Raw genomic sequence first — 26,377 nt, 5'->3', positions numbered from 1 at the left:
GTGCGAATTCGCTTGCGAAAGTGTCGATTGTAGATCTTGGAGTGAACTGTGACGGGAATACAGCTCGTAAAGTTCGTGAAGTGGTCCACGACGTACCGCGTGGTTGCGAAAGAAGAGCGTTGCACGCTTTTGGTGGGTCTTAGAAGAGGCAGTCAATGATTTTGCTGTGAATTTCTGCTGCGTTTGTTGCGCTGAAATTGTCAACGCTGTGGTGGCCGGTGATGGTTCGACTTTAGCTGGCACTATTAGCAGCAAATCTGTGGTAGAGTCTTCTGAAAAACCGCACTGTCTATGATTTTGCCAATCGCTTGCGAAGTCGTATGAATACGAATGTTGTAGAGCGGCTGTGAATAAGTTGGAAATGTAAATGATATTTGTAAATAGTAGCTCGTCTCGTTTTTTGCATGAATCCTTACCATGCGCCTTATTTCTGCTACCGCTCACAGCCGATTTTGAGTACACACGACGCTGGTTCGGCTCGTAGTCTAATATGAAGTGACGTTGCGGACCCGCGCGACCTGTTTTCGGCGCCTCCAACCAAGTGGAACGCACGAAAAGCGGACGACTGGCAGATTCCCAAATCGTGGGTGCTTTCAGCATTTCCATGTTGAAACTTTTAATTTATACAATGATTATAATGATTATTCATGTGCCCATTAACTTGCTAAGTAGTTTTGTCAAATATGTAAGGAAAAAATAACTAAAAAAAAAACTTTTGCACGCGTTGTCTTGTGAGCTAACAGAGTTCGTAAGCGTTTTCTCTTCAAAGAGTTCGACTCAAATTGACTTCCGTGCAACGACTAAAACATTTAACAATATTCCGGCGGTCTCACTGTCACCATTCCTTTGACATTGTTCATGCGCCAAATAAAATTCCAAGACAAAATTTTCGTCCTGCAGGCATTCGAACAAGCGGCAAACAGCCTGTCAACCCTGCACATCAAACAAACTGCCTCACTACGTCGCAACGTCAACATGAAAAAGTGTGACACATCAAATGCTGCTCGTCTTCAACTGCTTCGTCATTTCCTTCTTCTTTTGAATCCAATGCCAGGCCGCACTTCGCCTGCTTGAACCGCTACCAAGCAGAACAGCCAGCTAAACATATCTGCTTATGTTGCCGGCGTGATTCCTGTCTGGTTGCGCTTATGTTTACCACTACACTTCCCCTCTCTCCTATGCTCCAGCGAACTCACTACTCCTTAGCGACCAACAGACCAGTTCTATTGTTAGCGTTTGTTATTTTTTGTGGTAAAAGTGTCTCAGACACGCAAAGCATAGCGACTACTCAACTCAACGTCGATACTGGCTATAGACTTTTCCCATTAGGCGAAAAATTGTTAAAACCCACGTGGGCATAATAAGCGCACGTGGATTTCGAAGAAAATTGATGGGATCTTGCATCCGGTTGATAGTTTTACCTAACCGATTTATAGGAGTATATAACTTGACTCAGTGACACGTCCAGATTCCGCTTTCTGAGATTACCTTAACTAGATGCCCACGACCTTCATAAATACATAGAATAGTTTCGGTGGCTTTGTAGCGCTCTCTGTACTCTAAAACTAGTCTGAACTTAGCAATATGGGATTTGCAACCCCCATAACCCTCTTTTCCTACGCACATTTTTAAATTTTTTCATTAATTCCTGTAAGTTAAGTTGTAAGTGGCAAAAGTTCGTTTCGTATGTAAATTTCACTTACAAGTAATGGAGTTAACTCACGAAAACGTTTGTATTTAGCATGAGAAATTTATTCCAATGAATGTTCGTATCAGCGCAATTTAGTTAGCATAACAGCGAACACTCTTGCATGGCTAACTATCTTGGAATTTCCCCTCCGAAAAGACTTAGCAGAAATTTCGTTCTAGATAGGACATTTTGCAAAGCCACTCGGAAGTGAGACCTGATCTCAAAATTTTATTAGAGTGGCTGATAATGGCTTATATCTCCTTTGTTTGATGCCCAAAAATATTGCAAAGACATCCATATCAGGATTTAAAAAAGCTTCGAAGTTTGGCTTTGCTGTCGGTCACAAGGCTAACAAGAACTTATTAAACCGCCGCTCTGGAGTCGCTTCTATGATGCATTCTTCTCTTAAGATTTTATGCCCAAAGCTTATAAAGTAGTGTTTTGATATGTTTTAATAAATTGGCAGCGCTGGATTACAGGCCAAACCGGTATCATTATGGATCTTTTTTTGTTTGCTTTGAGCGATAGCTACTTACAACTTAGACACGCAAGGCTCTTTGGTTGCAGAGGCTGCCTAAATGAAAGGTCACATTTGAGAAAGACGATTGAGGGAAGCTTATAGAGTCTGTGGCCTTCGGATTAGCGACTCATGGGCAGCATACAAGAGATATTTTTTAGATGGCTTTTAAGTATTACATTTTATTCAATTAAAATAAATTACAATTCGTAGTCTTAAATATAGGTTTCGAAGTTTGTCTGAAATTTAAAAAATTTTGGCAAATTTTCAGCAAAATTTCAAACTTTTTAGTCAAAATTAAAAAAAAAATCAATTTTAGTACAATAATGTGCTCTTTGCGTTACACCGCCAGCAAAAAATAAAAATAAAAAGCCACTTCAAACCCGAATGGGCCTTAAAACTGCATAAAAGGTTGAAATTTTGTTGAAAATTGGTAAAATTTTCTAAATTTTAGATAAATTTTAAAACTTATGTAAAGTATATTTAACATTTTATATTAAAAAAAACAAACTATATTTTTATAAAAAATTAACGATTTTTTTTATTAAAATATAAACATCTATTGTAAAAAAATGTCTGTACACAAACTTTTATCAGAGGGTGTATATTATGAACCATATAAAAAAATTCGTATATGAGCCATTCTTTTTCATATCGGATACCAAATTTTGTGTCACATTTTCGATTCGCTTAAAATTTATGGCTTCTATACAAGCTAACACGTATTCGAGGAAATTTTTTAATTTTTTTCTTCGGAGATATGATCTGTCAAAGTTTGGATATTTTCGTGATTTTTCTGATTAATCATGTACTTCTTCAAATCGTTATATCTCGGGTTCTGCTCATCGTAGAGCCTTCATCTTAACGCCGTTTTAAGTGGCTTAACATTTCTACATATAAGATGGCCATGATTGTCCTAATTCTATCCAGAAATAATATAAGACTCAGGGGAGTACGGCGAACTATTTTTGGTTTGCTTATAAGGTGGTATGGTCTAATGTATTTAATAAAGAGTAATGAGGATTGTATCGGGGCGGAAAATGTCGGATGTATCCTGCTGACTTCCATATTCACTTGAAGAATCTAGCATAATGGCGATATCGTTGTTTAAACACCGCTTACGATCCAAACATCAGGGTTTTCTAAAGGTTTTCAAAAAGAATTCATCATTCTCATTCCCTTGGCTGTTTTAGAACCTGTAAAGTCATCAGCGTTTTTCGATTTAAGATTTTTTAATTCATTTTTAATACTTTCTTCTGCGACTGGTTTGAAAAATTTGAGATTACAGCGAGCTAAATAGGTACAGGAATGAAAATTTTGAACAAAATTCTGTTTTAAAAGTCGAAACTGCAAGCCGAATCGGATTAAAATATTTTTATTTTTTTAAAAAGCAAAAAAAAAATTTTATAAGCATTTGAGTTATTGGAATCATGGATGATGATGGTCTCAGATATTTACGTAATTCTTAGCTAATCATAGGTCAGACCTATAGCTTTTTAATTTTTTGAGCACCGATTCTCTTTATGAACACTTTTGCTGGAAATCCCTTTTGGAGGAGCTTATTCTTTGACTTTAACTAGCAAAGAACGGATACGTAGGGGGACAGTTTTACCACAAAAGTTTTTAGCCAAAGATCCAATGTATATCTCTATAAAATAAATATTGCCCGACAAGTAAATAAAATTACTGTTTTTGAAATTTTTGCTAAAAATAAATTCCCCATTTGCAATGATTGAAACGACTATTTGTAACATCAAAAGCAAATCATGAAAATTTGGTTTAAAATTATAGTGCACACATTCTTCTATTATGTCTAGCAGCTTTTTTTTAAGATTGGTTCAAAAAAATCACAATAAAGAAAGAAACCAATGCAGGAATTTAAAGCACAGAAAACAACAAAAAAACAAGTAAGAGCAGCGCTGTCTTCGGTTATGCCGAAAACTTCATACCTTTCATGAGCATCTGAAAATTTTACTTTAACAGATTACTGCATTTGAATAAATTTATATATTCACAGCAGGCATATATGTAATACTTCTATATTGGTAGTAAGCTAACTTCTCAATGTGTAAGCATTTCGAAATCAAAGCGAGACAGTCTAGTACCGTTTTTGTCAAGTATTGTGTACTTGAGTGCCGTTTTTGTATATGTGTTGTGTACATGTTTATTTATAAACGTATGTGTTCCTTTTCTTTCGCACGTGTTTATTGATATATCTGTACTGTAGTGTTTTCGGACGGTACTAGCTCTTACTGCCAATCAGTGTTACCACTTTGGTAAATTATTACCAAAATTGGTAGAAAAAATTTCGTTTGGTAAAAAGGTAAATTTTTTTCCATTTTGGTAGATTTTTGATAAAATATTTTATGCAGAAAACAAATGAAAGTTGAAAATTTCAGTTCTAGCTTTATTTTTCTTAGTTATCTTTATATTATCAGATTCTTTCCAAACGGTTTCAAAACGAGGTTTACTATTTACTTTATTACATTACTTTTCGAACGGATTAATATTCACCTTTTTATGTATATCAACAAAAGGCGAACATACCTAGCTGGTTTCAAAATGCATTTAACTGAAATCGTGGTGGAAGAATTGAATTAGTAAAAAGAAAAATGGACAGGTATGTAATTAGAAAATGTGATTGTATATATGAAATATTTAGTTAATAAATACCGCAGATTTGTTGTACGAAAAGACGTCCCGACAGGTGCAAATACAGAGACGAACATAGGCATTTTGTGTATTTTGCATGATTTACTAAAATTTTGTATTATTTTAAGCTCGAGCGACGAACGGAAGCCTGAGACCAGGAGGAAGTTTCGGACGGAGTGGCTGGCCAAATTTTCTTGGCTTAGGAACAAAAATGGAGAGTGCTATTGTATCGCTTGCGATACTAATTTGGTAAGCTTCTTTAAAAAAGCATTTGCGAAATGTTGCGAAGAAAAAAAATCAAATACAAATTAAACCATGTTTAAAAACGGATCAGGCCAGCTTTAAAAAGAAAGTTTACCATGCCGAACTAAATCTGACTATGTTTTGCATACAGCACAATTTATCTTTTTTGTTAATGGACTTTTTGCCTCAATTGCTAAGTCAGTGCTGTCCGGATTCTAAAATAGCAGCGGCTCTTAAATGCGGCAGAACAAAATCAAAGATGTTGACCAAGGCACATTAAACAGGTAGTATCAGTAGAGCAAAAACAACATTTGCGTGTATTTTGTTGTTGCTTCTGGTATCGAAAGTGTCAAAAACTGTTCTGAATTTTTTCTTCTAAATCAAAGCGTGCCATGTGAAATACAAAAAATTATAAAAAATAAAAAATTGAAATTGGAAAAAATAAAAATTGATGCAACTTTCTTTCCTAGTAAATTTGTTTGCTTCTCGAAGCATTGATCCATCCTTTGCAAGGCCCAGTAATCAGCGGTCGTGCTGCCGAGTTGGGCGAACGTTCCAAAAGCTGCTATTCAATCGCTTGTTTTGTATGGGAAAAGGTTTCACATGCAAATGGATTTTAACAATTCAGAATTTTTGTGAGAAAAAATTAAAAATATTTGACATTTTCGAGACCAAATAATTTGAAAATAAATCTAATCAGCTGCTCTACTGATACTACCTGTTCAATGTACCTTGATGTTGACTGATGTCTTGGGAGCTAAGGCAAAAGAAAACATAGTGTCCGTTCTTCAAACAACAAAATTTTCTTGTATCATCGACGAAACGACGGACGTCAGCAGTAAAAAATCGCTAGTTATTGTTGTGAGATATTATGACAAGTTAGCTCATAAAGTACGAGACAGGTTTCTAAGTCTCATCGAAGTTTCTAAAACGGATGCCGATTCGTTGTATAATTACATCAATGATTTTTTTTCACAACTAACATCCCATTAAAGAATGTAATAGGGCTAGCAACTGACGGAGCTAATGTTATGGCAGGGGAACTGGGTGGCCTAAAGGCGAAATTTATGAAAGATGGGGATATATTTTTCATAAAATGCTCGTGTCATTCTTTGCATCTGTGTTCTGCCTATACATGCAAAAAGCTACCAATTGAAATAGACAAATTATGTCGAAGCATTTATACTTTCTTTGCGCATAGTGCCAAACGAATATACGATTTCAAAGAATTTCAAGAATATTGTCAGGTTGAGCCGCACAAAATATTAGGCGTCTCAACCATGCGATGGCTTGCATTAGAAGGAGTGATTAACCGAATTATTGAGCAATGGGATGCCTTGCAATTATATTTTATTTCCAACGTAATTGAAGTGAATGGAATTAATGCGGCTAAATTGGCGAAAAAAATGGGGAATCCCTCTTTAAGGGTTTACTTCTTATTCTTTTCATATGTTCTTAAAATAATTAATGATTTAAACAAAGATTTCCAATCAGAAAAAATTCGTCTACCTTACCTTTATTCAAGAGTGAATATGACCATTAAACTTATTTTATCTGATTTTATGAAAAACAGTGTTGTAAAAAACTTAGATGTAGATTTAGATTTTGAAAAACTAAATAACTATAACGACGAAAGAATTACTTTTGAAAACATAACCAAGGCGCAGCAGGACATGTTTTTGAATATAGATCAAATCTTTATTGGTAATAATACAGAAACCTTTCTGAAAGAGTCCGGTCTTTGTCAATCCGAAGTGATTGAAGTTAAAGAATATATTTTAAAGTTTTATGTTGAGGTTATTGTTCAATGTAAAAAGCGATTTGATTTTTCCAGAAAAGATTTGCAATATCTGTCTATAATAACTCCAACTGAAGTTATTTCAAATGATGAACTTTCGTTGTTGCCTTTACTTTCAACATTTCCGTATTTGGTTGAAGGAAACTCGGAAGATGTTAATACAGAATGGAAAATGTTGAGGCTAAGCAACATCGGCCTTCAGCCTGATATGGATATTATAGATTTTTGGGAAAAAGTCTCATTGCAAAAAAATGGGTTGGGAGAACAATGTTTTAAAAATCTCACGAGTTTCGTATTTAATATTTTGTCACTACCACATAGTTCTGCTGCTGCAAAAAGGAAGTTTTCCGACTTAAACCTCATAAAAACTAGGATTAGAAACCAAGTACTGTTGATACAATAATGCTATCAAAAGAATTGATTGCTGAAAAAATCGAACCACACTATGTGTGGTGTGCAAATGAAGCATTCAAGTAAATACATACATAAGTGCATACGTACATACTTTAGTTAAAGTTACCAAAGGCCCTTAATTATGAATTTGTTTTTAAGTGAATCAAACAATTTTTCAAGCTTTTATATTGAATGCTTTATCGCGGGTTTCTGGAAACAACGTTCACAATTGCATTTTCAAGATATAAACAAACGGAATATTTTGAAAAAAAAGCATATTTCCAAAAAATTGTATGTGCCTTGGGTAATGTGAATAATCACACATATGTAGGTACATGTATTTTGATACGTATTTCTTGTAAATTTTCAAAATGTTAATTTTACACACACTTCCTTTTTTTTACATACATGTATAAATTGTTAAGCTTTAAGTTTGTATTGATCGAAAACCGAATATCTGCATTCTTTATGAAACAAAACTTATATGATCTCAAACAGCGTAGTTAAATAAAATGTTCCTTATTAGAAAACTGTAAGTTTTTTATTGAAATAACTAAAATGATATTGGTAGATTTTTTCCAGATATGGTAGATTTTTTTCAATTGGATGGTAAGTTTTATTTTTTTCCAGTGGCAACCCTGCTGCCAATATAGGAGTATTACATATATGACAGCAGGCATAGATAGAGGAGATACATATATAAAAAATCATATCTGAACAGTCAGAGGTATGGAAGATATACCTTATATAGCACCAATCTAAGTGATTTTCACTACTGTGTGATCGGTACGTAAACCGGTAACACAATTTAATGGGTTTAGCTTCCTACATAAAGAAGATACATATATCGCAAAAACTGGTATCTGAACAATCAGTGGTATAAGAGATTATGATTATACAGCATAGATTTTGACGATTTTCTCAGTAGACTTTGTATTATTATTTAAAAAATAGCTTACGAAATTTATCGGTTTTAGCTGCCCAAATAAAGGAGTTTTACAGTATAACCCCATATCTGAACAATCAGTTGTATGGGGGCAATAAACAGGTTATAGTGACCCGATCTTTGTTAATTTTATTGTAAACTTTCTGTTGATAGTGAGTGAAAATAGGGCGAAATTTCATGTTTCGAGCTACATAGATGGAGTAGTTATAACAAAAAATCGCATATCTGAACAATCAGTTGTATGGGAGCTATATGTAAAAGTGACCCGATCTTTGTTATTTGCACTGTATATTCTGTTGTTAATGGGTGGAAGTATTGCAAAATTTCATGTTCCTAGGTGCATAAATGGAGGAGTTATAACTAAAATTCTCATAACTGAACAATCAGTTGTATGGGAGATATATGTTATAGTGACCCGATCTTTGTTATTTTCACTGTAAGTATTCTGTTAGTAATGAGTGAAAACGGTGCGAATTTTGATGTTTCTAGCTGTATAAATGAAGAAGTTATGGCAAAAAATCTCATATCGGAACAATCAGTTGTATGGTGGATATAGGTTGTAGCGACCCGATCTTCGCCATTTTCACTAAAAGTATTCTTTTGATAATAAGTGACAACAGTGCAAAATTTCATGTGTCTAGCTACATAAATGGAGGAGTTATAACGAAAAATCTTATGTCTGAACAATCGGTTGTATGGAGGCTATAGGTTATAGCGACCCGATCTTCGCCATTTTAACTGTAAGCATGTTTTTGATAATGAATGGAAATATTGCGGAATGCCATGTTCCCAGCTGCATAAATGGAGAAGTTATAACGAAAAATCTCATATCTGAACAATCAGTTGTATGGGAGCTATATGTTATAGTGGTCCGATTCTTCCGGTTCCGACAAATGATTAATACATTATAAAAATAACACATCGGACCAAAGTTATAATACCATTTCATGCTCATGAAAGGTATAAAAAACATTATTAAAAGGACTATGTTCTCTTTGACGTATGACAATGGTCAAGTAGAAGTGGGAACTTGTCTGACTGCCCACTGATAGCTCGGGAAATAATAGGGGTATTCATCTAAAGTGATAAAAGGATAAATTGCTTAAATTTATCAGTTTATCCGCATTTTTTTATGAACGCACCTTAATAATTCATTCTTACCTCGTCCATTGTGTTCATTTGCTTTTATATGTTCGTAGCAAAAGCGACTACCTGGCAACCTGTAAGGGTTGAATTTTGCTGAAATTTATACATTTATCCACCAAAGTCGTTTGATAAAGTGATAAACTTTGGTTAAATACATTTCCATACAAAGTTTGATAGTTCATTTATCAAAATGATAAATTTATCACTTTATCAAGTTTATCAAGAGTTTATCACTTTTGATGAAGACCCCTAATATGTTTACACTTCTATCAAAGTTGATAAGTATATCATTTGACCAGTTTGGTTACACTAATACTCCGATGTGCGGCGCCCGGGTAACATGACCTAACGTCGCATCTCCACGGACAAAAAACATTGGCTACAATTTGTCATATTGTTTGCTAGATATACGTTTTATCGCTGCACTTGCACAACATTCACATTCGCAAAAGCTCCGCATTGCGGAAGCTCCGCGGTTGCGAATGCTAATGCGAATATTCGCAACAACCCTGGTACTTATGTATGAGATTTGCATGAAAAATAGATACGAGTACGTGTACGTCGTATGAACTATCGATTTCCATGACCGGCACTGACTTTTTATTGTATACATGAGCATTTGTAAGACACATGTACATACATGCATTGCATGCTAGCGAAAGACTTGCCAGGCTCAAATTGACATACGTTCCTATTTATTTTCATTCTGCAAGGACATTTTGTCAAACTTCTTGTGCGCTAATGACTAAATACCAAGCAAATATTTAGTCGAAGCCAAATACGCCACTGTAAATATTTAGTCGAAAATATAATACTTTCCAAATGAAAGAAAACGAAGAGAAGAAAAAAAAATCTGAATTAAGTTAACAAAGAATGACAAAAGTTTAAAAGTGTCGTTTATTTATACTTTTAAATGCAATTGCTAAAATGTTCTCCAGCACACCGCACGATGACTTCAGCAGAACACAATTGTTTGTCATAGTGCTACTGTCATAAATGTGAACGACCATGAACCTGTAGAACCGCCCACACTACTGGTATTTATTGCCACAGATTGCCATGCATGAACGTATATATTTATGTATGTACGAATGTATGAATGTATGCATTTAGATATGAGTTTTACTTATGTACAAACTAAGACTTATTAATAAATAAATAAATATATTTACACACTTATACATCCCTCTCAGTCTATACATTTGTTTAGTTAATTCTTATTGCACATTTGTTTACTATTGTTTCGTCACTTTTTTGTTGCGATTGCTCGCTTGAGTGATTGGTATCATGTCAAAAGTGAATTAAAATCTTTTAAGGCCCGTCCACATACAACTTTGGCGTTGCGTCGGCGCTGGCGTCGCTTTGACAGCAGCGCGAGTAACGCCCGCGCTTGCTACAATGGACGCTTAGCAGAGAATACTTTGGTCACTAAATTAACATACTAGCGGCACCAAAAACCAAAATTTTACATCAATAATTGCTTTAAAAAATATATTTCTTGCCCGCATTTGATTAAAAATGAAAATTGAATCACATAATTTTGATTATTTGGAACAGCTGACGAATGACGCGCGCGAAAAGTTGAGAGTTGGTCATCTTTCTGCGTTGTGTTGGCGTTGGCGTTGCCCAACTTTGGTTATGTGGAGACTTTCATATAAATGCATGTATTCATAGTCAGCTGTCGAAGCGACGCCAACGCCAACGCAACGCCAAAGTTGTATGTAAACGGGCCTTTAGTGTCTTCATAATTGCTGCGCAGTACTGATTTAAAGGTCGAAAGGCAGACGATCGAAAGCAACTATTGTGCTTTCTTATGTGTATTATACATACATAAGTACATGCATATCTTTACTACATACTGACTAAACTCTATCTATCTATGCGAACTGCCTAGTCACGGAATACTTTCCGAAAACTTGGAAGATGGTCAGTATTACTTTCATACCTTATGCAGGCAAGGTCTAACATATGTATATGCCTAAGGAGTTTCAGTTTTCCATTGTGTCTCTCAAAGACGCTTAACTGTTTGAGCTGCACACTAGAATCGCAATTTCTATGGCTTGTTGGCCTTAAATCAGCATTAGAATCAGCTTTAGACTCAGTTCTCGAGAGTATTGAGTAGTGCTACTCGCAGAAAGAAAACGCGATTTTTGCTTTTTTAGTATCTAGGTGGCTATAAATAAGGTCTTGCCAGCTGCATTTGTATACCCTCTAAATTAACGGACATTTCTCAGTTTTGTACCATGTCTGCCCCACGCATCTATATTTTGGGTATGCAGTTAACAAGCTTATAAATTTCTAGTAAAATAAGTGAAGTTTTGAACGGCTAAAAAATCGCATTGATTTTTAATATTTTCTTTTGCTGACGGCTTTTACGGGGTTTTTCATATAAATAGCGAAATTTAGGAAAACTGGCGTTGACTTTTTTTTATATTTTTTTTTTTGCAAACAGTCTTGCGCATATTCTTCCATAAGAAATTCATGTTTATATGGAAAAAGTGCAAAACGCTGTCAAAAAAAAATGTATATTAAAAATCAATGCGAGTTTTTACTAAAATTTTATAAGCTTGTTAACTGCATACCCAAAAAATTTCTAAAAGTTCTGGTTACAAAGCTCGAAATTTAGATAAAAATTTGGGGAATTTTTCTAAATTCTAAAGTTTTAAAGTGTGATTTATATAGTTTTTGTTAAAGCATGAACCATGTTTTTATAAAGAAATATCAAAAAAAATTTAGCTTGAAAAATATTGTAAATATTAGAAACGAAACACCATTCATCCATTTTTGACCGCCACGTATATGTACATGTGCATGTAGCCTTGTGGTCAGATGGTTAAGTTAGGTGACATTTTGACCAGTTTTGGCTATTTTTCTTAGTTTATTTAATGTTTATATTTTTTTTATAAACCTACTGAATGGTAGCAGCGCTGAAAGTAGTGAAGAAGACGAACCCGAGTCCCCAGTCGATGATGATGGAGTAGCTGTCCCACCGCCTGACTATGACGAGGTACGAATAGCGATTACGCGGCTGAAAAACAACAAAGCTGCTGGAGCTGACGGCCTGCCAGCCGAGCTATTCAAGTACGGCGGCGAGGAGCTGATGAGGTGCATGCATCAGCTCGTATGCAGAATATGGTCAGATGAACGCATGCCCGACGACTGGAATTTAAGTGTGCTCTGCCCAATCCACAAGAAAGGCGACCCCGCCATACGCGCCAACTACCGCGGAATTAGCCTTCTAAGCATAGGTTACAAGGTCTTATCGAGCGTATTGTGCGAAAGACTGAAGCCCACCGTCAACGAGCTGATTGGACCTTATCAGTGTGGCTTTAGGCCTGGAAAATCCACCATAGATCAGGTATTCACAATACGCCAAATCTTGGAAAAGACCCGCGAGAATAGGATCGACACACACCATCTATTTGTCGATTTCAAAGCCGCTTTCGACAGCACGAAGAGAAGTTGCCTTTATGCCGCGATGTCTGAATTTGGTATCCCCGCGAAACTAATACGGCTGTGTAAAATGACGTTGAGCAATACCACCAGCTCCGTCAGAATAGGGAAGGACCTCTCCGAGCCGTTTGATACCAAACGAGGTTTCAGACAAGGGGACTCCCTTTCGTGTGATTTCTTTAATCTTATGTTGGAGAAGATAATAAGAGCCGCAGAACTGAACCGCTCAGGCACAATACTTTATAAGAGCGTACAATTGCTGGCGTATGCCGACGACATCGATATTATCGGTAAAAACAAGGGCTACGTCTGTTCTGCCTTCTCGGGATTGGATAGAGAAGCAAAGCGAATGGGTCTGGTGGTGAACGAGGACAAAACGAAGTATCTCCTGTCAGCCCACAAACAGTCAGAGCATACGCGTCTTGGCACCCACGTCACTGTTGACAGTTACAAGTTTGAAAAAGTAGACGACTTCGTTTATTTGGGAACCAGCATTAACACCAATAATAATGTCAGCCTTGAAATCCAACGGAGAATCACTCTTGCCAACAAGTGCTACTTTGGGCTGAGTAGGCAATTGAGAAGTAAAGTCCTCTCTCGTCGTACAAAGATCACACTCTATAAGTCACTCATCATGCCTGTGCTGGTGTATGGCGCGGAAGCATGGACAATGAAAGCATCTGATGAGGCGGCTCTTGGAGTTTTCGAGAGAAAGATTCTGCGAAAGATTTACGGACCTTTACGCGTTGGTGATGGCGAATATCGCAGACGATTTAACGATGAGCTGTATGAGCTTTACAACGATATAGACATAGTGCAGCGAATTAAAATTCAGCGGCTCCGCTGGCTTGGCCATGTCGTTCGAATGGACAGAAACGCTCCTGCTCTGAAAATATTCAACGCGGGCCGCGATGCTGGTAACAGAGGAAGAGGAAGGCCTCCTCTGCGTTGGAAAGACCAGGTGGAGAAGGACTTGGCTTCACTTGGCATTTCCAATTGGCGTCAGTTAGCACAGAAGAGAAATGACTGGCGTGCTGTTTTGGACTCGGCCAAAATCGCTTAGGCGGTTACAGCGCCAATTAAGAAGAAGAAGAAGATTTTTTTTATAGAAGTCTAGGATATTACATAACCGACAACACATAAATCCATACATCAAACTTCGTTCAAAAATTGAACAAACTTTAACAAGTGCATCCAACTTTTTTTTCAGAATTTTTAGAAAATTATAAAGTATGCTGTTTTATAGCCGATTAAATTTTAGTAGGTTAAAGTGTAAATTTCAAGACGCTAGAAAATCGCACTTATTTCTATAATTTTTGTTTTTTTGCTGACGGTGCTAGGCATTTTTTCCATGCACAACGCCGCGATCAACGCGATTTTCTAGTGCCCTGAGGCTTGCTTCAGGTACTAAAATGTAAATTGCTATAAAACTGCATACCTATTTTTTTTTAATTTTGAATAATAAGTTAAAAATTTTTAGGTACGATTGTTAAAGTTTGTGAATTTTTGTACGAAGTTTGAAATGTGGATTTATGTGGTGCTGCATGTGAGCGACAAATTTGACAGTCAGTCAAAGCACCGATTATCTTTAACAGGCAGTCTAGAAATGGCCCTTAGAGCAATAAATAAAAGAGTTATGAGGAAAACTCGATTTTAGCTGTTTTTAGCTCACGCCAAGGATGAAAATTTGTATGACCCTAAAATCCTCTCATAGTAAGCTTACAAACTAGCAAACTTATTTTCGCGACCCAGTCTAATGTATACATATCTAGTAAGGTGTATTTTTTTAGATTTTTCAAAGTTGTCGTATACATTCAAAACCACGCTCATTTGAAAGAATGATCCTTTCTATTTTATTTTACTAAACACTCTGTTATGAGATGAAAATGTTTATATGGAAGGACCTTGATAAGATGTCTGAAATTCAGATATATTTTGCAAATATATAAACAAATGTATACGAACTTTTTTAATGATTATGGTTCTGTTTGAGAATTATATGAAATTTAGATACATATATCGTTAATTTTTAGGGGGTGTGTAGGCCGAAAACGGTAAAAATTGAAAACCCCCGATTTTCCAAAACGTTTTGCCGACCCCTAAATCGTAGCCGAACCAGATTTTAAAAGTCGAATGTCCCAAGAAAAGGCGACAAACACTTCGGTAATATGGAGCATAATCAAAATTCTCCATACAAATAAAGCTGTGGTTTTAGGGCACTTTCTGAATAATACTTTATTCTCTTCTAAAAAAGGTTGCGGAACAAACGTTGTGAGTGAATAGCTTTTCTACCATAATCCACAATAAAATCTATTTAAATATTTTAACTTTGGCCCTAAAATTTCCACGCCCATTTATAGGTGCTTGCCGCCTTAAGCAGACATTTTTTCCGAACAAACATTCTTACCGGATGGGTATTCGACCGGCATCCGCAATAAATAATTTTTGCAAAACATTACAAGGCAAATTCATTCAATTCGTCGGCCATGATTTTTTTTTCTGGAATAAAAAATTTGAAATTGTTCACCATTGTTGTTGTTTGAGATTGAAAATGAGAATGTGTGTGAGTTTGAGTTTAGAATTTTTAAATTATATTGCAGGCAAATGTCAGACTGCCCCTCAATTGTTTCACCTTGTTATGTTTTTATCATGGTTCGATCTATAACAGAAACCATATAAATAAAAGTTTCAAAGCATTCACAAAGTTCACAAACACTAATCACACTTCAAAAAATATTCATCAAAATTTCAAACTTTTTATTCAAAATGTGTATAAGATTTTCTAGTATGCAGTTTTGTAGCCCATGCAATTTAAGTGCAATAAAGTGTAAGATACAAGTCGTTAAAAATTATTGTTGATTTTTTAGATTTTTTTTCCTAGATTGTGTTCCGCATTTTATTCCACATAACGCATGATCAAAATCTATTCTCTCTCGGCGGCGAAAGGTTGATCTTAATTGTCGTTCTATTCAAACTAAATAAAGATTTCCTAGCCTATGTCCATTGGCCAACCGAGCTTAGATTGGATAAAATTGGGCTGGCTAACAATTGCACGGCTCTTCAGAGAACATTAAACTATGACCAGATAACTTAGCGAGTGCCTGGAAGCAAAATCAGTGTTGAAAAAAAAATAAGTTTTCTTAAATATGGATATGAATGAACATAGATATGTGTATTAAACTTTTAGATCCGACGTTAAATGCCGAAGATATGACGAAAAATCTTAAAAGGCGACCCCTGCGTTCGACCAAGATTTTTTTTCGACTTCAGACATTCTTAATTTTATTTACTTGTCTACAAGTATTTTATAAAAATTTGAAAATCTAGTGTTTTGTAGTAGTTATTCGAACAATTGCACTTCAGGGCGTATACGTAACCACAATATGGCAGGGGACATAAAGGGCGATGCAAATGTGTACACAGCCATACAAATATGTACATATGTATATGTGTATATGAATCTAGGAAACAAAAGAAAATCAGCCACAAGGTTATTTATTTATTTATGTACATTAGGGTGGTCCAAAAATGCATGTGAAAAAGTTATGTCGGAACTTTAATGCCGTCACCCACCAGGATTGTTGTATACCGAAAAAATAGACCTCTATTTTTTGTTTTGAGATATAAAATTTAGGGAGTGCTCAAAGCGCACAAAGTTTTCTATGTTTTTTATATGGGGAAAACAACTTTTCGCAGAAATGGTGTAGAATTCTTATAAATTTAAAATTTTCTGTCTGTTTCTGCTCTCTGTTGGTCTTCAGGAGATTCCCAATAATAATACTCAATTGTTCCTTTAACCATTTTTTCATTGTAACATATTAATATTGGAAGCTTCCTGAAGAAAACCAGAGTTTTCCGATCGAAAAATATTGATTTTCAAGAATTTTTACCATTTCTACGAAAAGTATTTTTCGCCCATATAAAATACATGGAAATAGGGGTATATTTTTTCGGTTTAGAACAATCCTGGACGGTGCCGGCATTAAAGTACCGACTTTACTGTTTTTGGGCCACGCTAATATACATACATACTTGTTCTTGAAAGGTACATATGTAGGTGCCTACTTTGCTATTTCGAAATATCAGTATATATATACATATATTCGTTTATGTGATATACATATGTAAATACAAAGGTACTTATATATGAGCAATACTCTGTATATACACATATGTATGTATATGTACGTACATCTGCCTCTATGTATGTACATATGTAAGTAGGTTATCATATGAATAGGTCACGCGCTTTGCCACTCTTAGCGTTGTTATTAAATTTCGAAAGCTGTCAAAATGTTATAAATAATTGGCATGCAAAGTTGTGGCACAGCGCCTTGAGGTAGGCAACACAAACAAACAAAACAGCAAAAAATAAATGAAACAAAGCACAATAGTGTTTTAAATAAGCAAAAAAAAAGCAGCTGCCAATAAATTCACTGTCACAACTGACAAATGCGCTTCTTGTAATTGTATTTGAATTTTGTTGTTGTTGCCAGTTTTGTGGTTATACAAAACAAAATTATTCAACTTCACTGTCGACAATGTGCCTCGGTGGCAGCGCGCGCGCGCTTGTTGATTGTCGATTTTTTTCCGCTTAATTGGATGGAAGGGTGAAAGGCCAAAACACAGCGACATATTGACGCGTGTCCTTATGTCTATGTATGTTAATATGTACGTACATACATATATGTATGTGTAAATCTGCATAAGTATAGATTCTTTACACGAGTTCAAGTATTTGTATGAGAAGAAAGTTTGAAGCTGTTAGTCATTTCGTGAATAAGAACTGCCAACAAACCAAAAAGTATGAGGATACAAATATTTTTTAAACTGATTTGAGTAGGATTGCCATATGTTTATTATAAATGCATACGATTTCAAACGATATCTTTTCATAAATTTTTTGTTATAGTCTATAACGTATAGTTTAAAAAATTCCTAGTTGTTTTTTTAAGACTTTCATGAAATTATTAAAAAAAATTTAATGGAAGAAATATTTTAGCAAGCAAATTTGAAATTCTAAAATTGATATTTTTGAATAGACATTTACAAATGGATCTCTATATGAAACTAAAAAATCAGCACTTTTTTTGCGTTTTGAAGAGCTTAGCTAATACTTGCAGAAAAATATTATGAAAGAAAGTTATGCCATCTATTTAATGAAGCGCTTATATGAATTATTCAGTATACAAAAAAAAAACAAACAAACCAAAATTTAAATAATTTTTTGGATGTTTTTTTTTTTTTGCTTTTGCGAACGTCTGACTTTTTATTATATCTACGATTTTTAAATCTAAATTTTTCATATAAAAAATTTTAATTATAAAAATTTTCTAACGACTTTTAAATTTTTATGTAAAAATAGTAGCAGAAAGGTTTGAGCTAAGCATGTCGTTAGGGGTATTCTCGAACTTTTGCAAAGCCCTTGCATGGTGCACGGATTGCACGGTTTCTAAAGCTGTCCCAAAGGAAAACCGGTTTTTACCAAGCAATCCGTGCAACGTGCAAGGGCTTTGAAAGACTTCAAGACCCCTATTTACTTATAAATAATATTATTTTTTTCATAAATGGGTTGCCAAGTTTATGCTTATATATTTTTTTTCTACCAGTGTAACCAAAAATTGGGTTCCATATTTAGCTCTTGAAAATAAATCTTCCACATAAATAATTTTTTTTTCGTGATAAAGCCTGAGACTTGCCACCTAGAGTAGCTCTCAGCGGTTGTTGCGTGGGTACTTGTGTTTGGTTTTTTACATTATTTAAACACAAAAGTTGGGTGACCTTTCGATCTATGCAGACACTAGACGACACAATAAATACCCATACAATTTCTTTCTACACATACGTATTCACATATTTAGGCTTACAAGCCTATGAATTGTGATATTAATATACAGCGGTAATTTAAATCTGAGTCGTATGCAGAGTTTTTGGTATGAGTATGAAATTACCATTGTCATAATGCTTTTTTTCGCTTTCGTGCTTTCTAAAGTCACCAACTTCGTCATCAATGATTGGTAGTTCGTCTTTTGTATTGTGGCTCATCAGAAAGTAGTTTGTTGTTTTGTTGGGCTGGTAATACATACATACGCATATATATATATTTGTACATATATATGTACATTAGGTTGGTCGAAAAATGCATTTAAAAAAAGTAAGGTCGAAATTTTTATGCTTTCACCCCCTAGGACTTTTCGTAGAAATGCTATAGAATTCTGAAAAATCAATATTTTTCGATCGGAAAACTCTGTTTCTCTGCAGGAAACTCACAATAATAATACTCAATTATTTATTTAAAAATTCTTTCATAGTAACTATAATTTATAAATAGGTCCGTTGAAAACCCTCCAAAACCGCGAAAAATGCAAGGGGACAGCATAAGAAAATCGTAAATATTAAATGGTTATATAAACCCAACTAGTATTATTATTGAAACTCTACAGAAGAGAATCTGAGTTTTTTGATCAAAAAAGATTGATTTTCAGGATTCCTATACCATTTCTACGAAAAGTTTTTTCCCATATAAAATACATGGAAATCTCTGAGCGATTCGAGCGACCTCTAAATATTTTTTGATTTCAAAATAAAAAAAAATGGGGTATACTTTTTTCGATGTAAACCAATCCTAGACGGTGAGAGCATTAAAAATCCGACTTTCCTTTTTTTTTTTGGACCACACTAATGTACGGATTCATATGTATGTAGTTTTGTCGAGCCTATTGCATTATGCGGCTTAATAATTCCCTCAAATGTCATGTCCAAAATGCGCAACAAAAGTGGTTGACTTTCTGCTGCATTGGGGTATAGGGTATAGGAGAAGGACGACAATGTGATTGTTGTTTTAGTGGCGCTCAATGCGGAGCAAAATGTGTTGTTTTCAGAAAATTAAGTTTTATTCGAGTATTTGCGGTGCCTTCGAACAGACGACACAAAATAAAAGCGACGCAAAATTGCTAAGTGCAGCAAAAATCTTAACATCAATTTTAGTAGCGAAAAGCGAAGAAAAAAAATACTATATACGCGATTGAGATCAATAAGTAATAAAATCTAAAAATAACTTTTGTTAAGGCTACAACTTAATTACATAAATTAATTTCACAAAAATCATGTCGGACGTCAGCATGGAAGGTGAGGTGAGCAGTTCGTCCTCGAGTCCCGAAAAGCGGCGCTCAACTGTTCCTAATATTTTACCACATCAACGTAGTTTCGAAAAACGTTATAGTCACATGATACACAGACAAATATTGGAGACGGGCGTGAATAAGGAAGCGTTACAACGTCAAATCAACGCATATTTTTCGTGTGGCGGCGGAAAAGCCAGTAGCTCCTCTACTGCTACTGCTGAGGACGATGCCAAAGATAATGTGCCGGAGTCAGCGGATAGAGCATCGGAAACGGCGGAAAATGGTGCAGAAGAAGTTAACAAAGCCGAGGGGCATAAACGATCTTTGGATAAAGCGGAAACTATCGATGTGGCAGAGATACCGGGAGCGAAAGCAACAGCTGACGATTTGTAAAGACTATACATTGTTTATTTTTTCTGTTAGAAAAATAATTACTGACGAGCATCAAAAATTAGTTAAACTACCGCTGGTGTTACTTAAAATAAATTTTATTCAAGTGAAAAAATGTGCTCATCCATTCATAAAAACGCGTGCACGTTTACTTCAAAACTTTTTATTTTTCGCTCTGTAAGATATCTGATGCTAAAGCTGAATAAAATTTGCTACCTTGTTTTCTGTGTAAATGTGATTAAATGAGAGAAAAATAAATTAACTCAAAAGTGTAAAATTTTATATGCCATATTTAGTTGAGCTAAGTTAAGCAATACGTGGAAACAAAACAGACAAGAAATATTTCTTGCCGTGTTGTATTGAAGAGGAAATTATGAAATCGACTGATATAACAGATAGATGAACGGTGCACTTTGCAGGGTCTTGCTATAAACCCCAGTATGACAACCCTTACGCGGTAGAGAAAATTGGAAGGACTCAACATTCCAGAGCTTAGAGGCGTTGTATCTCTCTTGGGTTTTAGGTTCAATGGCAGCGGTCCTTCAATCGGAAGTGTTTGCAATATTGAAAGTAGGAGAATTGATAATTGGTGAAAGGTGGCGCACAGTGATATTTGATACCCATTTTGTGCCCATAATTTAGAAAAAGGAGTATATTCACATGAATTCAGTTTTACAAGTGCTTTTGAGGTCGCTGAATTCGAATCTGAAGGAAAAATAACCCGATTTAAAATGGCGCCTAAAATCTTAAACACAATAATTGATGTTAAAAGTAATAATGGATTCCCATTATTATTATATGATTTAAGAGTTTACGGGATCCAGAATTTCGATTCTGAAATTAAAATAATTTGTTTTTAAAATTCTTATATAAAAACGCTATTGAATTATAACATAATCATGTTTAAGTATATCTTACATGAAATTGGGTTGCTAAAAATTAATTTAAAAAATTCATCTACAGAAAAACTTTCGATATTATATGGTCAAAAATCGCGTCTTAAGCAACGGTCGGAATCAATATTTAGTAATATAATTTAAAATATAATTATCTTGAAGCAAACATAAATTTTTTGTTGGTGAAATATGGAGAAAGAGACTTATGACTTTTTTTAATTGTTTATTGTTATTTTTATTATCCACTTGAATATTTCATTAAATACTAATAAGTTGAAGACATTAAAAAATTTTAAATTATACTCTATACACATTTTACAAAATTAAAATCGATCGCTCCTAAGGCTTGTGGTGTCTTTTAATCTTTAGCTTTACATCTTTGGACATATTTTGTTAGCTAAGACATCATTTTAGCCAACCAAAGAGAATAATACCCTAAAATCGATACTTTATTTTTGGGTTTATGGGCACGAAATGGGGACCAAGTACCACTGTGTGGCGGGGACATAAAATTACGGCCTGATATGAGCTGCTCTTAAAGTCTTGCAAATCACTCGCACCGCATACCCAACAATTTTCAAAAGATTCAAATTAAGAAGATTGAAATTTTGATAAATTTTCCATAAAGTTAAAATCAACACATAACCACTTTTTTGAGTCGCTATATATATATGTACTTGTGGTCATAAGTAGGCGGCGACACGCCCATTTTCCAAAAAGTTATATTAATCTCATTTTTTGCTTTGAGATTATTGCAAATGTCTGTTTTGAGTGAAATCGCTTTAGTAGTTACAGATTTATCGCAGTTTTCGTGTTTCCGTGAATTACGAACTGTTTTATTGGAGATGGGCGTACATTAGTTGAGTACTACCCGATTTCAAAGATTTTCAATAAATATCTTAGCCAGACTGTAAGTGATGTTCGTACCGAGTGTGGTGGGGATTGGTGAGATATAGCATTTTAACAGAAGTGGGCAGGGCCACACCCATATACAAAAAATGTCATAATTGTTTTATTTTATGCCAAAATTGTTTTCAAGAATTTACGGAAATTTCGTAGCTTTTGCGTACCAAATTTCTTTGATATATCTAAATTTTTGTTTGAGTTATCGTGCACACGTACGGACGACGGACATAAAGTCATGGCTTAACCGACTTCTTTCTTCATTCTGAGCACTACAAACACCAATCTATTATTAGTATTATAGAGTCTAGACATCTTCGATTATACTCTGTGAAATACCTTAAATTTGGGATCCCCGCAAAACTCATACGCCTAAGTAGATTTTCTTTGTAGACAAAGGCAAAGTGACTTACTTTCATACAGAGAGACCTATAGCGCTGAATAAGGGTTAAGATAACAGAATAACGATACAGCAAGTTACGAAACAATGGATATGCTGTCGATGTAGAAGAGGAACTGGAATTGAGATGACCTCCACTACATACGTCAGGTGGGAAATGTGCAAGAGAGACAAAAAAAGTTAAATGTTCAGTAAATGTAAACTAAATATTTGCTGCATTACTTGTCGGCAACTTTCAAATAGCGTATATTTGTGTACACAGAGAAGTACTAATCAAATCCACGCACAATCAAATGAATTGCAGTCAACATATAATTGGAGGACCAATTATATCGTAACCGCCGTTTAAAGTTATGTACATATGCAGGAGTTTGTGTGCTTAAAAGTAATAAATATATAGACGCCCCATTACACGTCCTTTCACTATGAACATACACACATTAAATAAACTTCGAGTTGTATTTGTCTGAGTTATTAGCCATCCACGCACTTCCGACGGCGCTACGGTTGAGCTAAGCAATCTAACACTCAAGCTTCCGGAGATGGATGAGCGTTTAACTGAGGAGGGGATGAGGAAATCAATTAAACAAACACGCTTCACATGTTTCTTCATACAAATTTATATGTATAGCTACGGTGACCATATTTATGGCTGCCGAATGCGGGACAAAAAAAAATTTTGCTTTTTTTCCGCAAAAGCTAGAGGATTTTAAAACCTTTTTCAATCGGCCCTATGCCGAATTCAGCTTTCATCTTTTCATCTTTCATCTTTTGTGAAAGCAGCACATAAATATTCAGTTGTAACATCACACATTTGTCGAATATTTTTCCATAACTTTGTACTTTGTTCTCGGGATTTTTATCCGCAAAATTTGCCACAAACATTCCTACGCGGTAAAACACGATAAAATATCCGACTACTTTTGAAGCACGAGTGGTATCCACAGAGAGAAAATTCGGGGGCCCGGACAAAAAATCACGGACCCCTAAAGATAAATTGTATTAATTTAAAAGCGTGTAATCATTTTCTTTAATGTATAGAGTCAGAAACAATCAGCACGAATCGGAATATATTTATAATAAAAGCTATAACGAAGGAGGAAATACATTGTAAAAATAATAATAACGAGTTATGGTACTGATATTTCAGGCCCCTTAAAAAGTCCGGGCCTGGGGGGATTCACCCCTTTTCCCCCTTCCCGACGGGCCTGGGTATCCAACGGATTATTTTCAGACTCGGATTTCGGCCAAGCACCATCTTTGAGAACTTCTTTACTTTTACAACATTCTCATGGTAGCCTCCTTATTTGCAGTTTCTCATGCTGAATAAGCAATCCCTCATACAATCAGCAAAATTTGTTTGCCGTAGTTTCACCTAATGAATATATTCTCCCTTCACAAAATTTGAAAATTGCCTCTCCACACCACGGCTTATTGGACAAGTAATTGTACCCGAGAAAAAACATCAAGCTGTGCGCATTTCCTTTATTTAAAGGCGAAATTCTCGACAAAAGTAAAATCAGCTGCTCTATTGCTGACGCAAAATTATTATAACTTCAGAAACCATCTACACATGTGCTTCCCTTATAATACAGGACGAATGGTCACCGTATGTATAGCACATAAATGTATGCATGTGAAACGGTCAGCATGCAGCATTAAGTATAGTACATACAAACACACTTTTCCATGCACCAAATCGGAGGAGTCCAAAGGCCAGCTTATTTGAACCCATATAAAGCCCGTTGTTGTCAGTTCATTTGTCGTGACAGTAAATCGAATCGGAAAGTGAAGTACTTATGTCAAGTGGTTGGACATAATGAAACGGACAGCACTGTTAAAGCGCCACAGCCAACTACTTGAGTTGGTCAAAAGTGGGCAGAGTCGGAGCGAACGAGATTATAAAGGGTGAGGAGAGTAAGAATGTAACGTAGGCGAGCCGTAACTACAAATGCTGGAATGGCAAGCTATCGTCGAGGTACGAGTATGTTTGCAATTGGCAACACTTGAACGCCTCAATATCATGCAGCCAATTCCCCCAAGCGCTCACACACTGAAGCACGCACATAGCCGAACAGCAATGTAAAATCATTGGCATTCAAGTAGAAATGATGCATTGAAATCGAAATGGACGACAGGATAATATTGTGTGTGTATTGTGGTGGGGGAAGCTGTTAGGCGAAGTTGAGAGTAGCATTGAAAATAGCTGAAGTGGCTGGCATTACAAATTCATAGCAAAGTGTTAAAAAAATGTATGTAAAAAGTGCGTCTGCTAGCATAGATGTGCTTGTATGTATGTTTTTGTGGGGGTAAAGCGAATTTTCATTTGACAAAGCAACAAGTGGCTAAAAGTTCTATTGTCGTCTTTACAGGCATTTAGCGGAAAGGAATTGCGCTGGTGTAAGCAGGGTTTTTTGTGTTTTTTTTTTACACAAATATATTTCCAAAACTATATTTACACAAAGTCAAAAGAAAAGTTCACAAACTTATTTATAACTCATAGAGGTGTATGTGTGTAGTAAAAAGTACAGTGTATACTCCTCTATTAGAAACAATTGAAAATTAATGAACTGATCAAGAACTCAAAATAATAGGGATCGTAACGGTTATAATCTTTACAATTCAAACTGTAATTTAACCTCGAATAATCATTGTTTTTGGATTTTTATTTTTTCAATCCTACTATAACCGTTATTTTCAGATTTAATTTTTTAGATCACAAAGATTTGAATCGATCATTAAAACGCATTATAACGTTTAAAAATTATGGAAAAAATTCAGGTTGAAAAAAATCAAGAAATAACGTTTTTGCAATGATCAAAAAATCTTGATATTTAACGGTAATTTTCGGACCATGCCAATCATTGCTAGAAAAGCATGGGCTCGAACCCAGACACAACGGAATGCTAACCCGCACTCCTAACCACTACACCACAGCGGCCACTTCAAAGTATGTAAATGTGAAAAATACTCATTACGGAACGAGCTCAGGGGTTAAAATATGCTACGAAAAAAATGCTTGCTCAATTTTACTACAGGTTACTGAAGACAATAATTGTCTTGAAGTAAATTTTGCTGCAACTTTACAGAATTTTGCACAAAGTATGAAATTTGGCTTTAAAAAAATGTAAAAACCCGTAAATTTACATTTATATTTTTACCTTTTAAATCGGATTTTCAGAACTCTAGCTTGCATTTTATTATACCAGAATTTAATGGGCTATAAAACTGCGTATTCAAAAAAAAAAATTCCAAACTCGGATTAAAAATTTGAAAATTTAGTTGTAACTTTGCGGATGTTTTATAATTTTTAATCCAAATTTCATTCTTTGTGCAAAATTATAAAAAATCTGCAAAGTTTCAGCAAAATATCAAACCAAATAACCAAAATTTGAAATGAAAATTAGATATTTATTAAGCAAATCTATCGGTCATAATTTGATGAGTAGATACCGTACATCACTATTTTCACCATTTACTTCTTTCGAAATTCTTCTTTACCACCTCATTCACACGTCACACTTGATTGCTCTTTGCTCGATTGGCGCAATTTTGTATTTTATCAATCTTAATGAACAATAATAAAGCGTCATAAAAAAGTCTTTCGTCTACAACAGCTTTAAAGTCTATTTTACGTGACATATAAAAATTCTGCATATCCAGGGACCAAGATTCAAGTAGTACTTCCTCAAATATCTCGACAAATTATTGGCTGGCCTACCCATTTTTTCAAAATGTTTCTCTCCTAACTCAACCAATATAAATTCCGAGTATATGAATCCCAGCGCCACCTAGCATGTACATTTTTCTGTAAAATTTTCTATTT

General features: G+C 35.0%; 2 protein-coding genes across 7 annotated transcripts in view; one reads left to right on the top strand and one right to left on the bottom strand.

Moving 5' to 3' along the window:
- Positions 1–26,377, bottom strand: part of Vmat (Vesicular monoamine transporter) — a 76,069-nt gene that overhangs the window by 11,831 nt on the left and 37,861 nt on the right. The gene's annotated exons all lie outside the window — the stretch shown is intronic.
- LOC108358454 (uncharacterized) lies at positions 19,576–20,453 on the top strand. The gene has a single exon (XM_017609811.1). It carries the CDS (start codon positions 19,945–19,947, stop codon positions 20,353–20,355), a length of 411 nt encoding a protein of 136 aa, XP_017465300.1. The 5' UTR covers positions 19,576–19,944; the 3' UTR covers positions 20,356–20,453.

This window comes from Rhagoletis zephyria, unplaced genomic scaffold (assembly GCF_001687245.7).
Source record: "Rhagoletis zephyria isolate East Lansing unplaced genomic scaffold, Rhagoletis_zephyria_1.1 Rzeph_scaffold_00257, whole genome shotgun sequence".
Lineage (NCBI taxonomy): Eukaryota > Metazoa > Arthropoda > Insecta > Diptera > Tephritidae > Rhagoletis > Rhagoletis zephyria.
This window is presented reverse-complemented; position numbering and strand designations above follow the sequence as displayed.

Bases quoted from the DNA above. Each gene is read 5' to 3' on its own strand.
- LOC108358454 (XM_017609811.1), top strand. From the start codon at position 19,945: ATGTCGGACGTCAGCATGGAAGGTGAGGTGAGCAGTTCGTCCTCGAGT.